Source organism: Periophthalmus magnuspinnatus, chromosome 4 (assembly GCF_009829125.3).
Source record: "Periophthalmus magnuspinnatus isolate fPerMag1 chromosome 4, fPerMag1.2.pri, whole genome shotgun sequence".
Lineage (NCBI taxonomy): Eukaryota > Metazoa > Chordata > Actinopteri > Gobiiformes > Gobiidae > Periophthalmus > Periophthalmus magnuspinnatus.
The window spans coordinates 30617019-30631818 of record NC_047129.1 but is presented as its reverse complement, the minus strand read 5'-3'; the positions used below and the strand labels follow the sequence as shown (position 1 = coordinate 30631818).

The window sequence follows — 14800 nt, the reverse complement described above, 5'->3', positions numbered from 1 at the left end:
GCAGATTTAAACCATGAAAACTACTCTAAATCTACAATATTGTTAAAAACCCATGAGCTGCAATAAATAAATAAACAGAACAGAGCAGAATGAAACACTTTAGCTCTTGGTTTGCCATAAAAGTTATTAAATTCAACCGTGACAGCTGGATTTAACCAATCACAGTGAAGAAGATTACTTAAACCTCTTAAAGCCAATAGAAAAAAAATTAAAATAAATCTACACAAATCATGACAAAAAATCAAAATCATGATGTGTCTCTAGACTGTGATGGTAGATCTTGTTTTAGTCCTGGCACAGAAATATTAACTGAGAAATATTAAGAAAAATTAGAAAAATGACAATAATATTGCGCTAAACGATAATATTAAAATGTTATACCACTAACACAAAGCAGGAAAATCCCAGTAAACCCATTTTAAAATAAACAGTCTCATTAAAAAGTCTGAGCTGCGACAAATGAACCGATAACGAGAGATAGAAGTTATTTATTCAACCCTCTGCAGCTCAAATCTTGTGTTTTTACTTATTATTATCACATAAAAGTACGCAAAATCTCCTCACTTTCACAAAGAAAATGTCCTCAGAATAATCCCTGAGCCTCTAAATACACTGTTCCCTCTTTCATATATTGAACCGTGGTGTAGTCTGGGTTTTGTCCTGGTTTAATCCCGGTTTATAACGTCGTGTTTGAGCTCTAAACTCGAGACAGACTGCAGGGCCCTAGTGGTGGTCTTTGTGATGACAGGCATAAAAAGGCTCATTTCACATTCACAGTTGTACAAATGGCTCACAGACTCAGACATAAGGTTTTGTGTTGAGTGGAGGAGCGATGAGGACGGCCCGCTGAGCTGTGAGCATTGTCGCTTGGCCCGCTGTTCCCTCCTCAGTGTTTCGGCTACACTGCAAAAGATGATTATAGACAAGTTTAACGCACTAGAATTAAGAATATAAACCTTAATTTATGTGTTTTTGACTCGTTGAGATTGATTTACTTAATGGATTATTTGATATTCAAGATGTGTTAGACGTCTTTTAAAGCCACGGTAACTTTTTTTTAAATCAAGTTTTAATTCTTTTGGTTGTGTTTATTGCTCTGAAAATCATGAATCCTCACTCTGAGCGGGCTTGCATCTCCATAAACCTGACTCTTATTTGGTCTGTTGTTGCGGCTCCTATAATTTATGCTATAATCTTCCACATTATGGCATAAAACATGTCGATTTCCACGGTAAATGTTCCAAAGTATGGTTTTAACTTTCTATTTTCATGTAATCAAGCAGGCGACGTGCCAGAAAAGTTACACACTGTAGCTTTAAAGGTGGGGTTCCAAACTTTATTCTCGTAAATGACAGAATGTAATTATTTCCCCCACAGAGGACACTGTAAAAGCATAATTTTGTGACTGCTGTGCGCTGTCTGCATCTAATAATGAAGTTTTTTTTCCCAAATAACAAACCCTGAAGTAGAAGCCGTGAATGTCCCTATGAGATAAATAAGTTAAATGCTGTGGAACATTTCAATAACATCTCCATGGAGACAAGCAGATGGCGCTTACTGAATACAGCTCACCACAAGCTTTCAGTTATGACTCCATTTTGCCCCGAATGTCATTTAATGTCCTGGTTTGAGCCTGGCTAAGTCCTGATCTGCAACTGATTTTGGTGCTGGTTTCTTGTCCAAGTTTAGTCCTGATTTAATCCTGGTTTAGACTTGGTCTAGTCCTGTTTTAGTCTGGTTTAGTCCTGGTTTAGTCCTATTCTAGTCCTGTTTTAGTCCTTGTTTAGTCCTGTTTTAGTCCTGGTTCAGTCCTGTTCTAGTCCTAGTCTAGTCCTACTTTACTCCTGGTTCAGTCCTGATTTAGTCCTGTTTCAGCCCTGTTTTAGTCCTTGTTTAGTCCTGTTTTAACCCTGTTTTAGTCCTGGTTTAGTCCTGGTTTAGTCTTGCTTTAGTCCTGCTTTAGTCCTGTTTTAGTCCTGGTTTAGTCCTGGTTTAGTCCTGTTTTAGTCCTGGTCTAGTCCTGTTTTAGTCCTGTTTTAGTCCTGGTTCAGTCCTGGTTCAGTCCTGTTCTAGTCCTGGTCTAGTCCTGGTCTAGTCCTGGTCTAGTCCTGATTTAGTCCTGATTTAGTCTTTGTTTAGTCCTGTTTTAGCCCTGTTTTAGTCCTGGTTTAGTCCTGTTTTAATCCTGGTCTAGTCCTGTTTTAGTCCTGCTTTAGTCCAATTTTAGTCCTGGTCTAGTCCTGTTTTAGTCCTGGTCTAGTCCTGCTTTAGTCCAGTTTTAGTCCTGGTCTAGTCCTGTTTTAGTCCTGGTCTAGTTCTGCTTTAGTCCAGTTTTAATCCTGGCCTAGTCCTGTTTTAGTCCTGCTTTAGTCCAGTTTTAGTCCTGGTCTAGTCCTGGTCTAGTCCTGATTTAGTCCTGATTTAGTCTTTGTTTAGTCCTGTTTTAGCCCTGTTTTAGTCCTGGTTTAGTCCTGTTTTAATCCTGGTCTAGTCCTGTTTTAGTCCTGCTTTAGTCCAGTTTTAGTCCTGGTCTAGTCCTGTTTTAGTCCTGGTCTAGTCCTGCTTTAGTCCAGTTTTAGTCCTGGTCTAGTCCTGTTTTAGTCCTGGTCTAGTCCTGCTTTAGTCCAGTTTTAATCCTGGCCTAGTCCTGTTTTAGTCCTGCTTTAGTCCAGTTTTAGTCCTGGTCTAGTCCTGTTTTAGTCCTGGTCTAGTCCTGCTTTAGTCCAGTTTTAGTCCTGGTCTAGTCCTGTTTTAGTCCTGTTTTAGTCCTGTTTTAGTCCTGCTTTAGTCCAGTTTTAGTCCTGGTCTAGTCCTGTTTAACATACTTCTGCGTGAACAGGGTAAGAACCACAGTAAGAAGCTGAGGAACTTCTACGCAGGCAGCCAGCAGCCTCCCGCCATCAGGATCACCGACGCCACGGAAACAAGCGGCCAAACGTCCAACAGCTCAGGGGCCAGTGAAGGCGACGCGACCCGACAGGTAACAACTGTAACTGGAGACAATGGTCCTGTTTGGAACTGTTTATATAAATAGATGTAAATGCCATAAAAAGTGCAGTATAAACAGTGTATGGATAGAACTGGAGGGGGCTTGAATTATGGGAAAGGCACCACTGGCTCCTTCAGGTTGTGTGCGGATTTCTTTGCAGTTTTAGCGTTTGCTTGCCTGGCAGTTCCTGAATGTAATAAATAAAAAACTGGAAAGAAGTCACTGCTGCTCTGGGGAAAAGAGTTTGCTTCATTTAGAGTCACTTTTTTTTTATATTTTTGTCCTCCTTTGGGTTCGCTCTTCTTAAGAACTACTGCAGAAATTGCGTTGTTCCATTTTCAACTTTTACACCGGGAATAGTTGTACTCTTTTCCTGTGACGTTTTTGTGACGAAATAATGTCTTGACCCTGGTGGTGGTGAAGAGCAGATGGAGAGGCTGAGGAGGCGCATGTGTCTGCTGCAGGAGGTGCGGTTTGATTGCCGTATTTCTTGACTGGCGATTGGTCGAGAGAGAAAGGAAAGGAAGCAAGACTGTACAAAAACGTAATCAGGAGTGTCAAACTTGCGGCGCGGTGGCCAATTGCGGCCCGCGATACGATATTTTGTGGCCCCGCGGGACGATATGAAAGTTTAACGTTAGTGCGGCGTCATCGTGTTGCGTGTAGAAGGTTCCGTCGCATCTGTGCAACTCGCGCTGTGTACTCCCGTCACAAAAGATTCAACAAATAACGATGTATATCCATAAAATCCACAATCGGCAGATTTCTTCATGTAAGTTGAAAACAGCGATGACGTTTGAGAAGATTTTAACGCCCAGACTCTGCCTCCTGCGGCCGCCAGATAATTTGAGTTTGAGACCCCTGGGTTAAATAATGGTTTTGTTTTGTATGCGGCGTAAACGACCCTTGACCTTTTTGCAACCACAGAGTAAACGCCAACGCAAAGACCCTGCCTCTCATTCCCGCCTGTACACTAAACGTTCCTGTCCTTTGAGTTTTGAACAAAAAAAAACTAGATTAATGTGACTTTAAGAAGTAGTTCCCCATCACAAAGGAGCTCAAACTGATTTTCTTTCACGAATTTTTTAAAATAAAACTGTGAGAGGGCGCTAGAGAGTCATTTTTTTTAGACAGCGGCTTGATTTTGATACTGCACACATGCTTTATTTAGGTTTTTCCAATTTAAAAAATGTTTGGAAAAGCTAGATTTTTTTGTCTTTTCGCTAAATTGGTGTTTTCGGTAAAAACAGTTTAAGGAGATATCATTTTTGTCGTTCCCTGCGTAAATCCAATATGGCCGACTTCCTGTAGGGTTTAGGACGGGGCCATAATGTAACTTTTTGCATGTCGGGATGTCGTCTACTTTTGTGGAGTGTTTCAGATTTTTACGTTGATTTTTTTCCAGTTGGCTCCATGTAAATCGATTTTTGTGGTGTCACTTCTGAATCATCTTTCATTATTTTTTTCTCAAGGTCCTGTTCAAACGTAGAGCTCATCAAGTTCTAATATTTGATACCGGTCACTGTGCTTTACCTTAGAATCAATAAATACTGGAGATTCACAGCAGCAAGACAAAAATAAAAAATAAATAAAACATGTTGAACCATCCCTAATGTCCGTCCTAATGCAAAATAAGCCAGATGCCTGTGTGCGTTCCATGTTGTGTTACTGGAGCAGACGTTGTGTTGTGGCTCCTGTCGGCTGCAGGTCGGCCCACACGTCTGTAATGAGCTCAGAGCAGTGAGTGGGAGACGACTGGAGTGGACTCAGCTCTTAGTCATTAGTCTGTCTGTGTGTGTGTGTCTGTGTGTGTGCGTCGGTGTGTGCGTGTGTGTATATGCGTGTGTCTGTGTGCTTGTGTGAGTGCGTGTATATTTGTCTCTGTTCTATGCATGTGTGTGTGTATATGTATGTCTGTGTGTGTATATGTGTATGTGCGCGTGTGTGTGCGTGTATATGTGTGTGCATGGGTGTGCGTGTGTGTATATATACATATATGTGTGTGTATATGTCTGTTTTGTCTATGTGTATATGTGTGTGTGTGTGTTTGTGTGTACGTGTGTTTGTGAGTGTACGTGTGTTTGTGTGTGTTTATGTGTTTATGTGTGTGTATATGTGTGTGTGTGCGTGTTTGTGTGGAGGTGTATGTGTTTTTGTTGAGGTGTGTGTGTTTGTGTATATGTGTGTTTGTAAGTGTGTGTTTGTGTGGAGGTGTGTGTGTGTGTATATGGGTGTGTGTGCGTGCGTGTATATGTGTGTATGTGTGTATATGTGTGTGTGTGTGTTTGTATGTAGGGGTGTGTGCGTGTGTGTTTGTGTGTATATATGTGTGTGTGTGTGTGTGTATATGTGTGTGTATATGTATGTAGGTGTGTGCGTGTATATGTGTGTGTGTTTGTGTGTATATATGTGTGTGTGTGTGTGTATATGTGTGTGTATATGTATGTAGGTGTGTGCGTGTATATGTGTGTGTGTTTGTGTGTATATGTATGTGGGGGTGTGCGCGTGTGTGTTTGTGTGTATAGGGGTGTGTGTGCGTGTGTGTTTGTGTGTATATGTGTGTGTGTGCGTGTGTGTTTGTGTGTATACGTGTTGGTGTTGGTGTGTAAATCTTAAAAAAATGAATGAACTAAACTCAATACACACAAAGTCACAATATTTGCTTTTCTTTGTGATGTTTAAGGTTTTATTTTGTTACTCAGTTTCATTAATTAAACATTATCTCACCTTATTTTGGGACTTTCACCAAATACTTTTCATTTCTTATTAATCAAATCCGTGTTTTATCGTCATGTGCAGCTCCTTAATGTGTCGACTGCCATAAATAAACTCAACCAACTAAAAATATAATAGTGGTTACAATTGGATTTATAAAAAAACACTTTAAAAGCCCTAATGTCCATTTTGTGTCCAACGTTATTGTTCTTATAATATGAATTTAAATGCACAGTGGAGGCCAACACTGAAGTATAATTAATCAAAACAAACAAAAAAAACATGTAAAACTTAAAAATTCTGAGAAATATTTCAATAACTTTGCACTTTGTAAAGTTTCAGAGACAGATTTTATATTTAATTATAGATGTTGTGGTGTTTAATTGCCATGTAGCTGTTTAGCCCCAAACATGTTTTATTTCATTTTTTTGTAAAGATGAATGAGGAAGCTGTAATTGTGCTTTTTAAGTTTGACAAAGCTTCTCAAAGCACTGACGACACTCTGGTTATTGTTCACTCAGTCGTTCTTTAAAAAAATAAATAAATAAATAAGAAAAAAGACACCCAAAGTTGCTGTAAAGAAGTGAACTTGGCAACTATTAGAGATCGACAAATATGTTTTTTTAATTGCCGATACTGATCTGGTTTAGAATCCGCCGATAAACTTGATATTTTTTATATTTTTGAGCTGATATGTGGGGTTGATTTTGATGATTTCTGAAATTTAAGTTTACTACAAACTCACCCACAGCTGTTTTATCACAATCCCACAGAGAGATGTGACTAATGTGTTCAAATAAAAGCTTTATGGTGTTTTTATGCAGCAAATCGGCCAAAACAAAATATCGGCCCACGCTGGAGACTTAAGGCCGATATCCAATACGCTAAAGACTGGAAATATCGGCTCAAACGTGAGTCCACATGTTTAGTCCTGACTCTGAACCAACAGGACTAAACCAGGACTAAACCAGGACTAAACCAGGACTAAACCAGGACTAAACCAGGAATAAAGCAGGGCTAAAGCGGGACTAAAACGGGACTAAAACGGGACTAAACCGGGACTAAACCGGGACTGAAACAGGGCTAAACCGGGACTGAAACAGGACTAAAGCGGGACTAAAGCGGGACTGAAACAGGACTAAAGCGGGACTGAAACAGGACTAAACCAGGACTGAAACGGGACTAAAGCGGGACTAAAGCGGGACTAAAGCAGGACTAGAGCAGGACTAAACCAGGACTAAAGCAGGACTGAAACGGGACTAAAGCGGGACTAAAGTGGGACTAAAGTGGGACTGAAACAGGACTAAACCAGGACTGAAACGGGACTAAAGCGGGACTAAAGCAGGACTAAACCGGGACTAAACCAGGGCTAAACCAGGACTAAAGCAGAACTAAACCAGGACTACGCCAGGGCTAAACCAGGACTAAACCAGCAGTAAAGCAGGACTAAACCAGGACTGAAACGGGACTAAAGCGGGACTAAAGCAGGACTAAACCAGGACTAAAGCAGGGCTAAGCCAGGACTAAGCCAGGGCTAAACCAGGACTAAACCAGGACTAAACCAGAACTAAACCAGGACTAAACCAGGACTAAACATGAGGAATCAGTGTTTCATTTTTCTGCCGCTAAAACCTGGAACATTCTTCCTGAAGATGTGACTCAGGCCTCGACTTTGACAAAGTTTAAATCCAGACTCAAAACTGGATTTAACCGTTTATCTCTTCTGTTTATCTGTTTATCTGTGCATGTGACTGAAAGGGTTTTATTCTGCACTTTTGTGTTTTAACGTTAATATTACAATGATTATTTATATTTTGATTTGTTGCATTGTGATTTTAATGTCTTTCTTCTTCTGTAAAGCACTTTGAATTACCTTGTGTACGGATAAACTTACCTCGCCTCAGTATATCGTCTAACAGATATATCGTTATATCATGTCTATGTTCCTCACTGTCTCTGTTTTGCTCCAGGCTCTGTTCAAAGGTGCAGCTCGGGTGATCCTGGCCACAGAGAACGACTACTGTAAACTGTGCGACGCCTCGTTCAGCTCCGCGGCCGTGGCTCAGGCTCATTACCAGGGCAAGAACCACGCCAAGAGACTGAGACTGCAGGAGGCCCACAACAACGCAAACATCAGGTGGGTCCCATCTGTGGAAACGCAAGAAGTTTAATCAAATCCTACAGACGATTTAAACAGCATTACATCAAGAGCAGTAGTGAAAGAAGTAGATGAAGAGGTAAAGTATTAATGTACCCGTTTAAATAATGTACGTTAACAGTAAAAAGTAAAAGTGTTGTTCATTTTTTAAAGTGTAAATGTTGTGATATTGATAAAAAATGAGACATATTTTGGTCAACAGTAGTAACACAAATCAATGTCTTCACTTTTCTCATGAATTTTGTGTATTTATTTTTGTTTGGCTCAAAGTCGAAGCTTGAACTCAAAAACTTCAGGATGTTTCCACAAACATGGTAAAAATAACCCCTCAAAAAATAATATTAAAAGTACTTTTTACTTCCAGTTCAAAAATGTAGTGGAGTAGAAAGTACAGATACTGCTCTCAAAAGTAAAAAGTATCTACTGTAAAATGTAGTTAAGTAAAGTGCAAATACCTAAAAATTCTACTTACTTTACTACTTGTGCGTCGTTACAATCCAGCACTGATCAAATGTGTTAAGTCTGACCCTGATTTGACTATTTCAAATAATAAGTATCTCTCCGTCTGCTGGACCTTCACTACACTTCCTTCTCCAAATCGGATTGTTACCGTCTTAAAATTGTGAAAAACAAACTAGTTCATTCAAAATTATTGGCAAATTCATTATTCCTCACTTACCTCATGCGTTCAGAGCATCCTAATCATTCAACATTGATGAGTTTCTAAGCGATTTTCACAGTTTACAGAGACTAAAGTGGAGTTTTATTGTGATGGTAAAACTAAGAACAACTAGTATTTTAACCAGGCCTGTCCACAGAAATTTGGGGACCTGAGGCAAGAAATCTCACACCAGCTCACCTCTAATAAATTAATAGAAAGAGAGTCTAAATTTGCGCCTCTAAGACCCTAGGACCCAGGACAACAGACCCCTTTGCCCTCCCTGTTGACTCCCCTGATACTAACCACACACTTCCTGCTTCTCGGGAAATTAACTCTATAGCGTCGGATGCTGTTTTCGCCGATAGAGTTGCGGTTGTGGACTTTCCATTACCGTCACTCCGCAACCAAATGTACTATCGTGTAAATTCAAACGGCGTCTCAAAGCAGAGGCACGGGGCTCTTTAAATATGTTACTGTCGTTACGGTAATGCGCTTACGTCGTCCCTCGAAGACGAACAATCAGAGCGCAGGTGCCGCGGGAATTCTCCCATTTATTTGATGCGTCAAAGGAAAAATAAGGATGGAGATGTAAAATAGAGGAAGCAAAAGTACATGCTGATACTTCCTTTAACATGATTTTTATGGCTAAAAAGAATAAAAGTCTAAGCGAGCTGTACTGGTCGATAATGTGCTCACAACAGACTTATTTGGACCTTAAGAGCTGCTTATACAATATATCTGTACTGAGGCATGACACATTTTGCTCAAATACATGAGGAAAACTGGGTACAGGGCTTACGTTACACTATTTTCGGATATTCTCTTACAACGATTTGTCCAGTTGACAGATTTAAACTTCGTCTTTTGCGATGGCTCAGACCTGGACGACTGAAGGTTTACACAGACACTATTTTCTGATCAAAACACAACTCCAGGTCTGTTTTTTCTTCATCATAAACAGACCTGGAGTTGTGTTTTTTTTTCATTCACACATGTTTAACGCACAAACAAACCTGCATATTTAAGTGGAGTTCTTCTCTCAAACTGAAATCTCTCTGTTCCACCTTATGATGTCATCGTGTGGTAATACAGGAAGTGCTCCACTGTGTTTTTAAACTCCACACACCTTCATTTCTAGAATCATTTGGATCATTTCAGCCCCGGAATTGCCAATTTCTACTAAACTAAAAACGCAAAAGGAGCTGTTAACTTGAAAACTACCACTTCATGACATCACAAGGTGGAGCAGACTAATAATAAAGTGTTACTCAAACGTGTGAAAGAAACAAAACACAACTCCAGGTCTGTTTTTGAGGAGGTAACAACATTATAACATGGCTCAAAGCTTAAAGAGTCAAGCTTGTGTAATAAAAGCCTTTTTTTTAACGCTCCAAAACATCACGATGCTTTTTTTGTAAATAGAAATCTCTTCACAAACGACATGCCACCTCTCTGAATCTAGAATCACAATAATTTTTTATAACAAAGCCTTTTTTTTTGTCCTGTTTATTTTCCAGTGAAGGCAGCAGCGAAGTAACACCAAAGAGGAACAGGAAGGACGAGTACCGCCTTGTGAAAAACCGCCGCAGTCCTCAGCTCCCCGGCTCAGTGACAGGTTACACAGATTCATTATTCAAACAACAAAAGCAGTCAGAATGAGACACTTTTGTTCTATTTGACAAGCAGTGTTTTTGTAAGCTATCTACACGCCGCAGCTATGGGAAGAAACGATGATTTACGAAAGGAGGGCCAAATCTATTGTAAGTCTCATGATATTAAATCACAGGACGCCATTTGGGACAATAACTGATGGGAAAAGACGAGTTTGCAGTGAGAGCTACGCGTTTGAAAAGAATCTAAAGTAATTAAAAGCGCTGGACCGGATTTGTACCATCTTCAAAAGTAAAAAAAAACAAAAAACAAAACAAAAATACAGAAATAATTCGTTTTAAACCGTTTGCAGTGGTCCAAAGTTATTCCTCATTTACCTTATGCATTCAGGACATCCTAATTATTCACAGTGATGAGTTTATAAGTGTTTTTTACAAGTTTCGGAGACCAGAGTGGAGCTGTGCCGTCATGGTAAAGCTAGCATGCTAACCACACACTTCTTGCTTCTCGGGAGTTTAATTTGTACTGAGGCAAGACACATTTTGCTCAGATACATGGGGAAAAAATGGGTACAGGGATTTTTAACACTCCTAAACATCATGTGTTTTTTTGTAAATGTAAATCTATTTAAACTAAAAAAAAAACTAAAACTAAAAAAAACAGTTTGCAATGGTCCAACGTTATTCCTCACTTTTTCCATTCAGAGCATCCTTATTATTCACCATGATGACTTTATAAGCATGTTTCACAGCTCTCAGAGTGAAGTTCTGTCATGACTTTAACGCTAAAACAACTAGCATGCTAACACACACGTCCTGATTAGCGGAGAATAAACATTTTCTAATTACATTCAGGCAGCACGCGGCAAACTTATTTTGACCTCAAGAGCTGCTTATATAATAGAACCCCAATTACACATCAGATTGAAAATGAGTGAATATTTGCATAAAAACAATCATGTTTATCAGTTTGAACATTAAATATCATGTCTTTGTAGTTTATTCAGTTCAATATAGGTTGGAAAGGATTTGCAATCATGTATTCTGTTTTTTGATTTTTATTTTAAGTTTTACACAGCGTCAAAACTTTGGAATTGGGGTTTTTGACTTTTTGAACAACATCAGACTCAAAGCTGAGAGACAAAACAGCTCTTGTCCTCACCACATCTGTCCACCAGGGGGCAGACCTATGCGTTTTTTTGTTTTTTTTCCCCCAAACCAGTCACCAACTTTGTGATATGCTCTTTCCAGTCCGTATTTAATGATTACAGTTATCACAAAACAATTACAGATGCACAATACTTTGTTTTTTGCAGAAGACACACAATATTTTTACAGAAAAATCTTGCTCCTGTGGTTCAGACTCAACCTCTACATGTTCTGAAGTGCATGGGACTGTTTTTCTTGTAGTTTATCAGGTCATATTTCAGTCTTTAATGTTGATTAGAGATGCACTAATCTGGCGTTTTCAGTTCTGATACAATTTTGATATTATGGCTTTAAGTATCTGCCGATCCCCAATATTAAACAATACAAGCAGGGAGCATTTATTTCCTTTAAACGAAAATAAAATAAGACAGAACTGATCCTAATGTGTTATGTAGCTGTTATTTATCCCTCAAAACAACAAGAGAACAGCTTTATATAAATAGAAATTCAAACATTATGAGACTTTCTGGGCCAACTGCGACGTGTAAATAGTAAAAATACATTAATTTGTTTGTCCAGCCAGGATATCGACTGAACCGATTTTCAGTTTCGCCGCCGATATCCGACACCAGCATCAGATCGGTGCCTCCCTAATGTTAAGGCTCCTGGAGTTGTTTACTATTTGAACTCTAATCAGAATCCTACTTTTTAAACATACATTGCAAAATCTAATTACAATCGCAAAAATCTCAGTTTGTTTTCCAACATTAAGCAGCCCTAAATACATTTATTTTAATATTTAACCAGGAGGATCGAACATTTTTGGCAAAAGATCTGATAGCGATTTTTCTGACAAACATTGCGATTACAATTATAGATTTGCAATTCCATTATTGTGCTTGAATTGTTGGATTCTGACTCAAATGTGAACCGAGAAACTAATACAATAACGACAGGTATTTCAGAACATGTTTGTCAAGGTCCAAACGATGGTAAAAATGGTCAAAAAAATTGTCAAATATAGAGCATTTCCACCCTCTAGCTCTACACGCACTTTATATAAATGTACACAGACTCTGAGGGTGAGGTGGGTTAAGTATCTTGCCCGAGAACACAACAGTCATAGTAATTGTGAAGGAAGAGATTTCAGACCGGGTAAAGAGTTGAAAGAATGAAGTTACAGACAGGAGGCACGTGCGTTACATTTCAAGGGAGTTTTTCCAGTACTTATACCCCAAAAGAAAGGTAGTATCTCATTTTACATACTGTCCGTACAAGGTCATGAATGGATGTAACGTTAACGGTTTACAGGAATCCAATCCACTTTATTTATACAGCACATTTCACAAACAAATGCAGTTTCCAAAGTGCTGCACAAATACATTATAAATAAAAACAACTATTAAGTAAATCAACATTTAGACTAGAATCAAACAGCAAAATTAAAATAAATATGTATATAAAAGCAATAAAACAATTACCAATAAGACAAGCAAATAAAATCAATAGGAACAAATCAATAATAGACAACAGAGGACCATACGGCTCACGCAGAGTTAAAAGCCAGAGAGTAAAAGTGGGTCTTAAGACGAGACTTAAAAACCTCCACAGTGGGAGGCAGAGCATTCCAGAGCTTTGGACCGGCCACAGACAAGGCTCCGGTCGCTTTTGGTTTTAAGTCTCGTCTTAGGCACCACGAGCTGGAGCAGGAAGGTAGAATACGTCACTAAATGATGTTTGCAGTCACTGAAAAGATGCGTTACAAGGCCTCTGTTCAACCTGAAGATGAAGAGCTGTGTCGTGTGACCAAAGTAGCAGGTTAGACAAATTAAAATAAGTCTGTGTCGCGTTTTTACTGAGAAACAAGTTCACCTTAATGTTGTAACACACAGTATTCAACACAAGGGTTAAGAGTAAAACGAATAAAACAAAAATCGTGCTTTCGATATTCATTTGTGGCATCTGAACATTCTTGAGAGCGGGATTTGAACTGCCAACCTTTGAATCAACGGACAAATGCTCAGGGTTAACAGGTTTTTCTAACGATAACAAGACATGAGATATTAAGTAAAGATATTTAGTTGTTTGCCTCGGTTTAAATCAATGCAACTTTGCAGATTTCGAACGCTCAAACTGAGATTTTGCTTCAGTTACGGTTAATCTTGCAGGTCTAGTGATACAAAATGTCCGTCATATTAAAATACCACCGCTCTGTCCTCCTCCCCAGGTCCGTACTACCACTCACGCCCGAGGCAAAGGATCCCGCGCGACCTCGCCATGTGCGTGACCCCTAGTGGCCAATTCTACTGCTCCATGTGCAACTGCGGAGCGGAGCAGGAGCCGGACTTCAGACAGCACCTGGAGAGCAAGCAGCACAAAGCCAAAGTGTCCGAGCTCCGGTACCGCAACGAGATGGTCACCCTGGGATACAGCTAAGAACGAGAACGATCAGGAGGAGGAGGAGGAGGAGGGAGGTTAAAGTGACAGGTTTTCATGGTTTTCTGATTGTTACGAAGATGTGAATCCGGTTTCCCCGAGTTTAGACGAGCGTTGGCAGTACGTTTACCCTGATTGGTCCGTTCGTTTCGCTAAAAAACATGGCTGCTTACACGGAAACGAGAAGAAAAATATCACAGGGGATCCTTACTTACCACAGAAACTCGCTCGACAAACAAACTAGTGATTAAAAAACGTGAAAACCCATCATAAGGACTTTAAGTAGGACATTTAGCCTCTACCCAATCTGTGATCCAAGTACTAAGACCTGTCACGATAACAAACTTTGAAAATATCACAATAAATGATAATATTGGAATGGATTTATACCTCTTTAACGATAAATTTACCCTTTTCTAAGTGACTCATTTTAAACATAATGTGCCCAGCAGTGTATAAATAGTACAACGACACACTAAAGTACTCCTTGTATCTATAATGTGTTATGTTTGTTAATTATTGAACCATTTACCAACTCAAATGTCGTCATATAAACCAAATACTACAGAAAATTTCGAAAAATTAAATCCTCAGTAGTACGAAGAAAATGTACATAGCCTGAAAAATATAATTTATGTAGCACAGGGGCCTGCAACTAGTCTCTAAAGAGCCACATACGGCTCTTTAAAGCGTCCACTACGGCTCTTTGCACTTAGGAAATTTAGGAAAACGTTTATATTTTATTTTTTATTACGTTTTTATTTGACATTATTTGTAGCATACCAAAGAGCATTGTATAGAAATTATTTTTTTAAAATTTGTATTTTGTTATTGTTTTGTCAGAGCAAACCTCATGTATAAAATCGGAAAGAATAAAGATCATTTTGTAGAGTAAATATTACACATAAAACTTAACAGAATGCAGGAAATTACATATAATTTTCTCAAAAGTCCCAGAAAAACACTTGAAATAAGTCGACAAAACTCACATAAATACAAAATGTTAGTACATATACTTAATAATGTGTTAAGTTAATCTATTAATCACTTTGTTTGTTAGTTTTTTAAAGTTTTGGCTTTTT

At 39.0% G+C, this 14800-nt stretch overlaps 1 protein-coding gene across 1 annotated transcript in view; it reads left to right on the top strand.

Moving 5' to 3' along the window:
• Positions 1-13718, top strand: part of zmat3 (zinc finger, matrin-type 3) — a 40800-nt gene extending 27082 nt beyond the window's left edge. The window contains exons 4-7 of the mRNA XM_055221554.1: positions 2840-2980; positions 7675-7841; positions 10041-10138; positions 13510-13718. Coding sequence (XP_055077529.1) covers positions 2840-2980; positions 7675-7841; positions 10041-10138; positions 13510-13718 — 615 coding nt within the window. The remainder of the gene's footprint in view (positions 1-2839; positions 2981-7674; positions 7842-10040; positions 10139-13509) is intronic.
• Positions 13719-14800: the final 1082 nt, after the last annotated feature.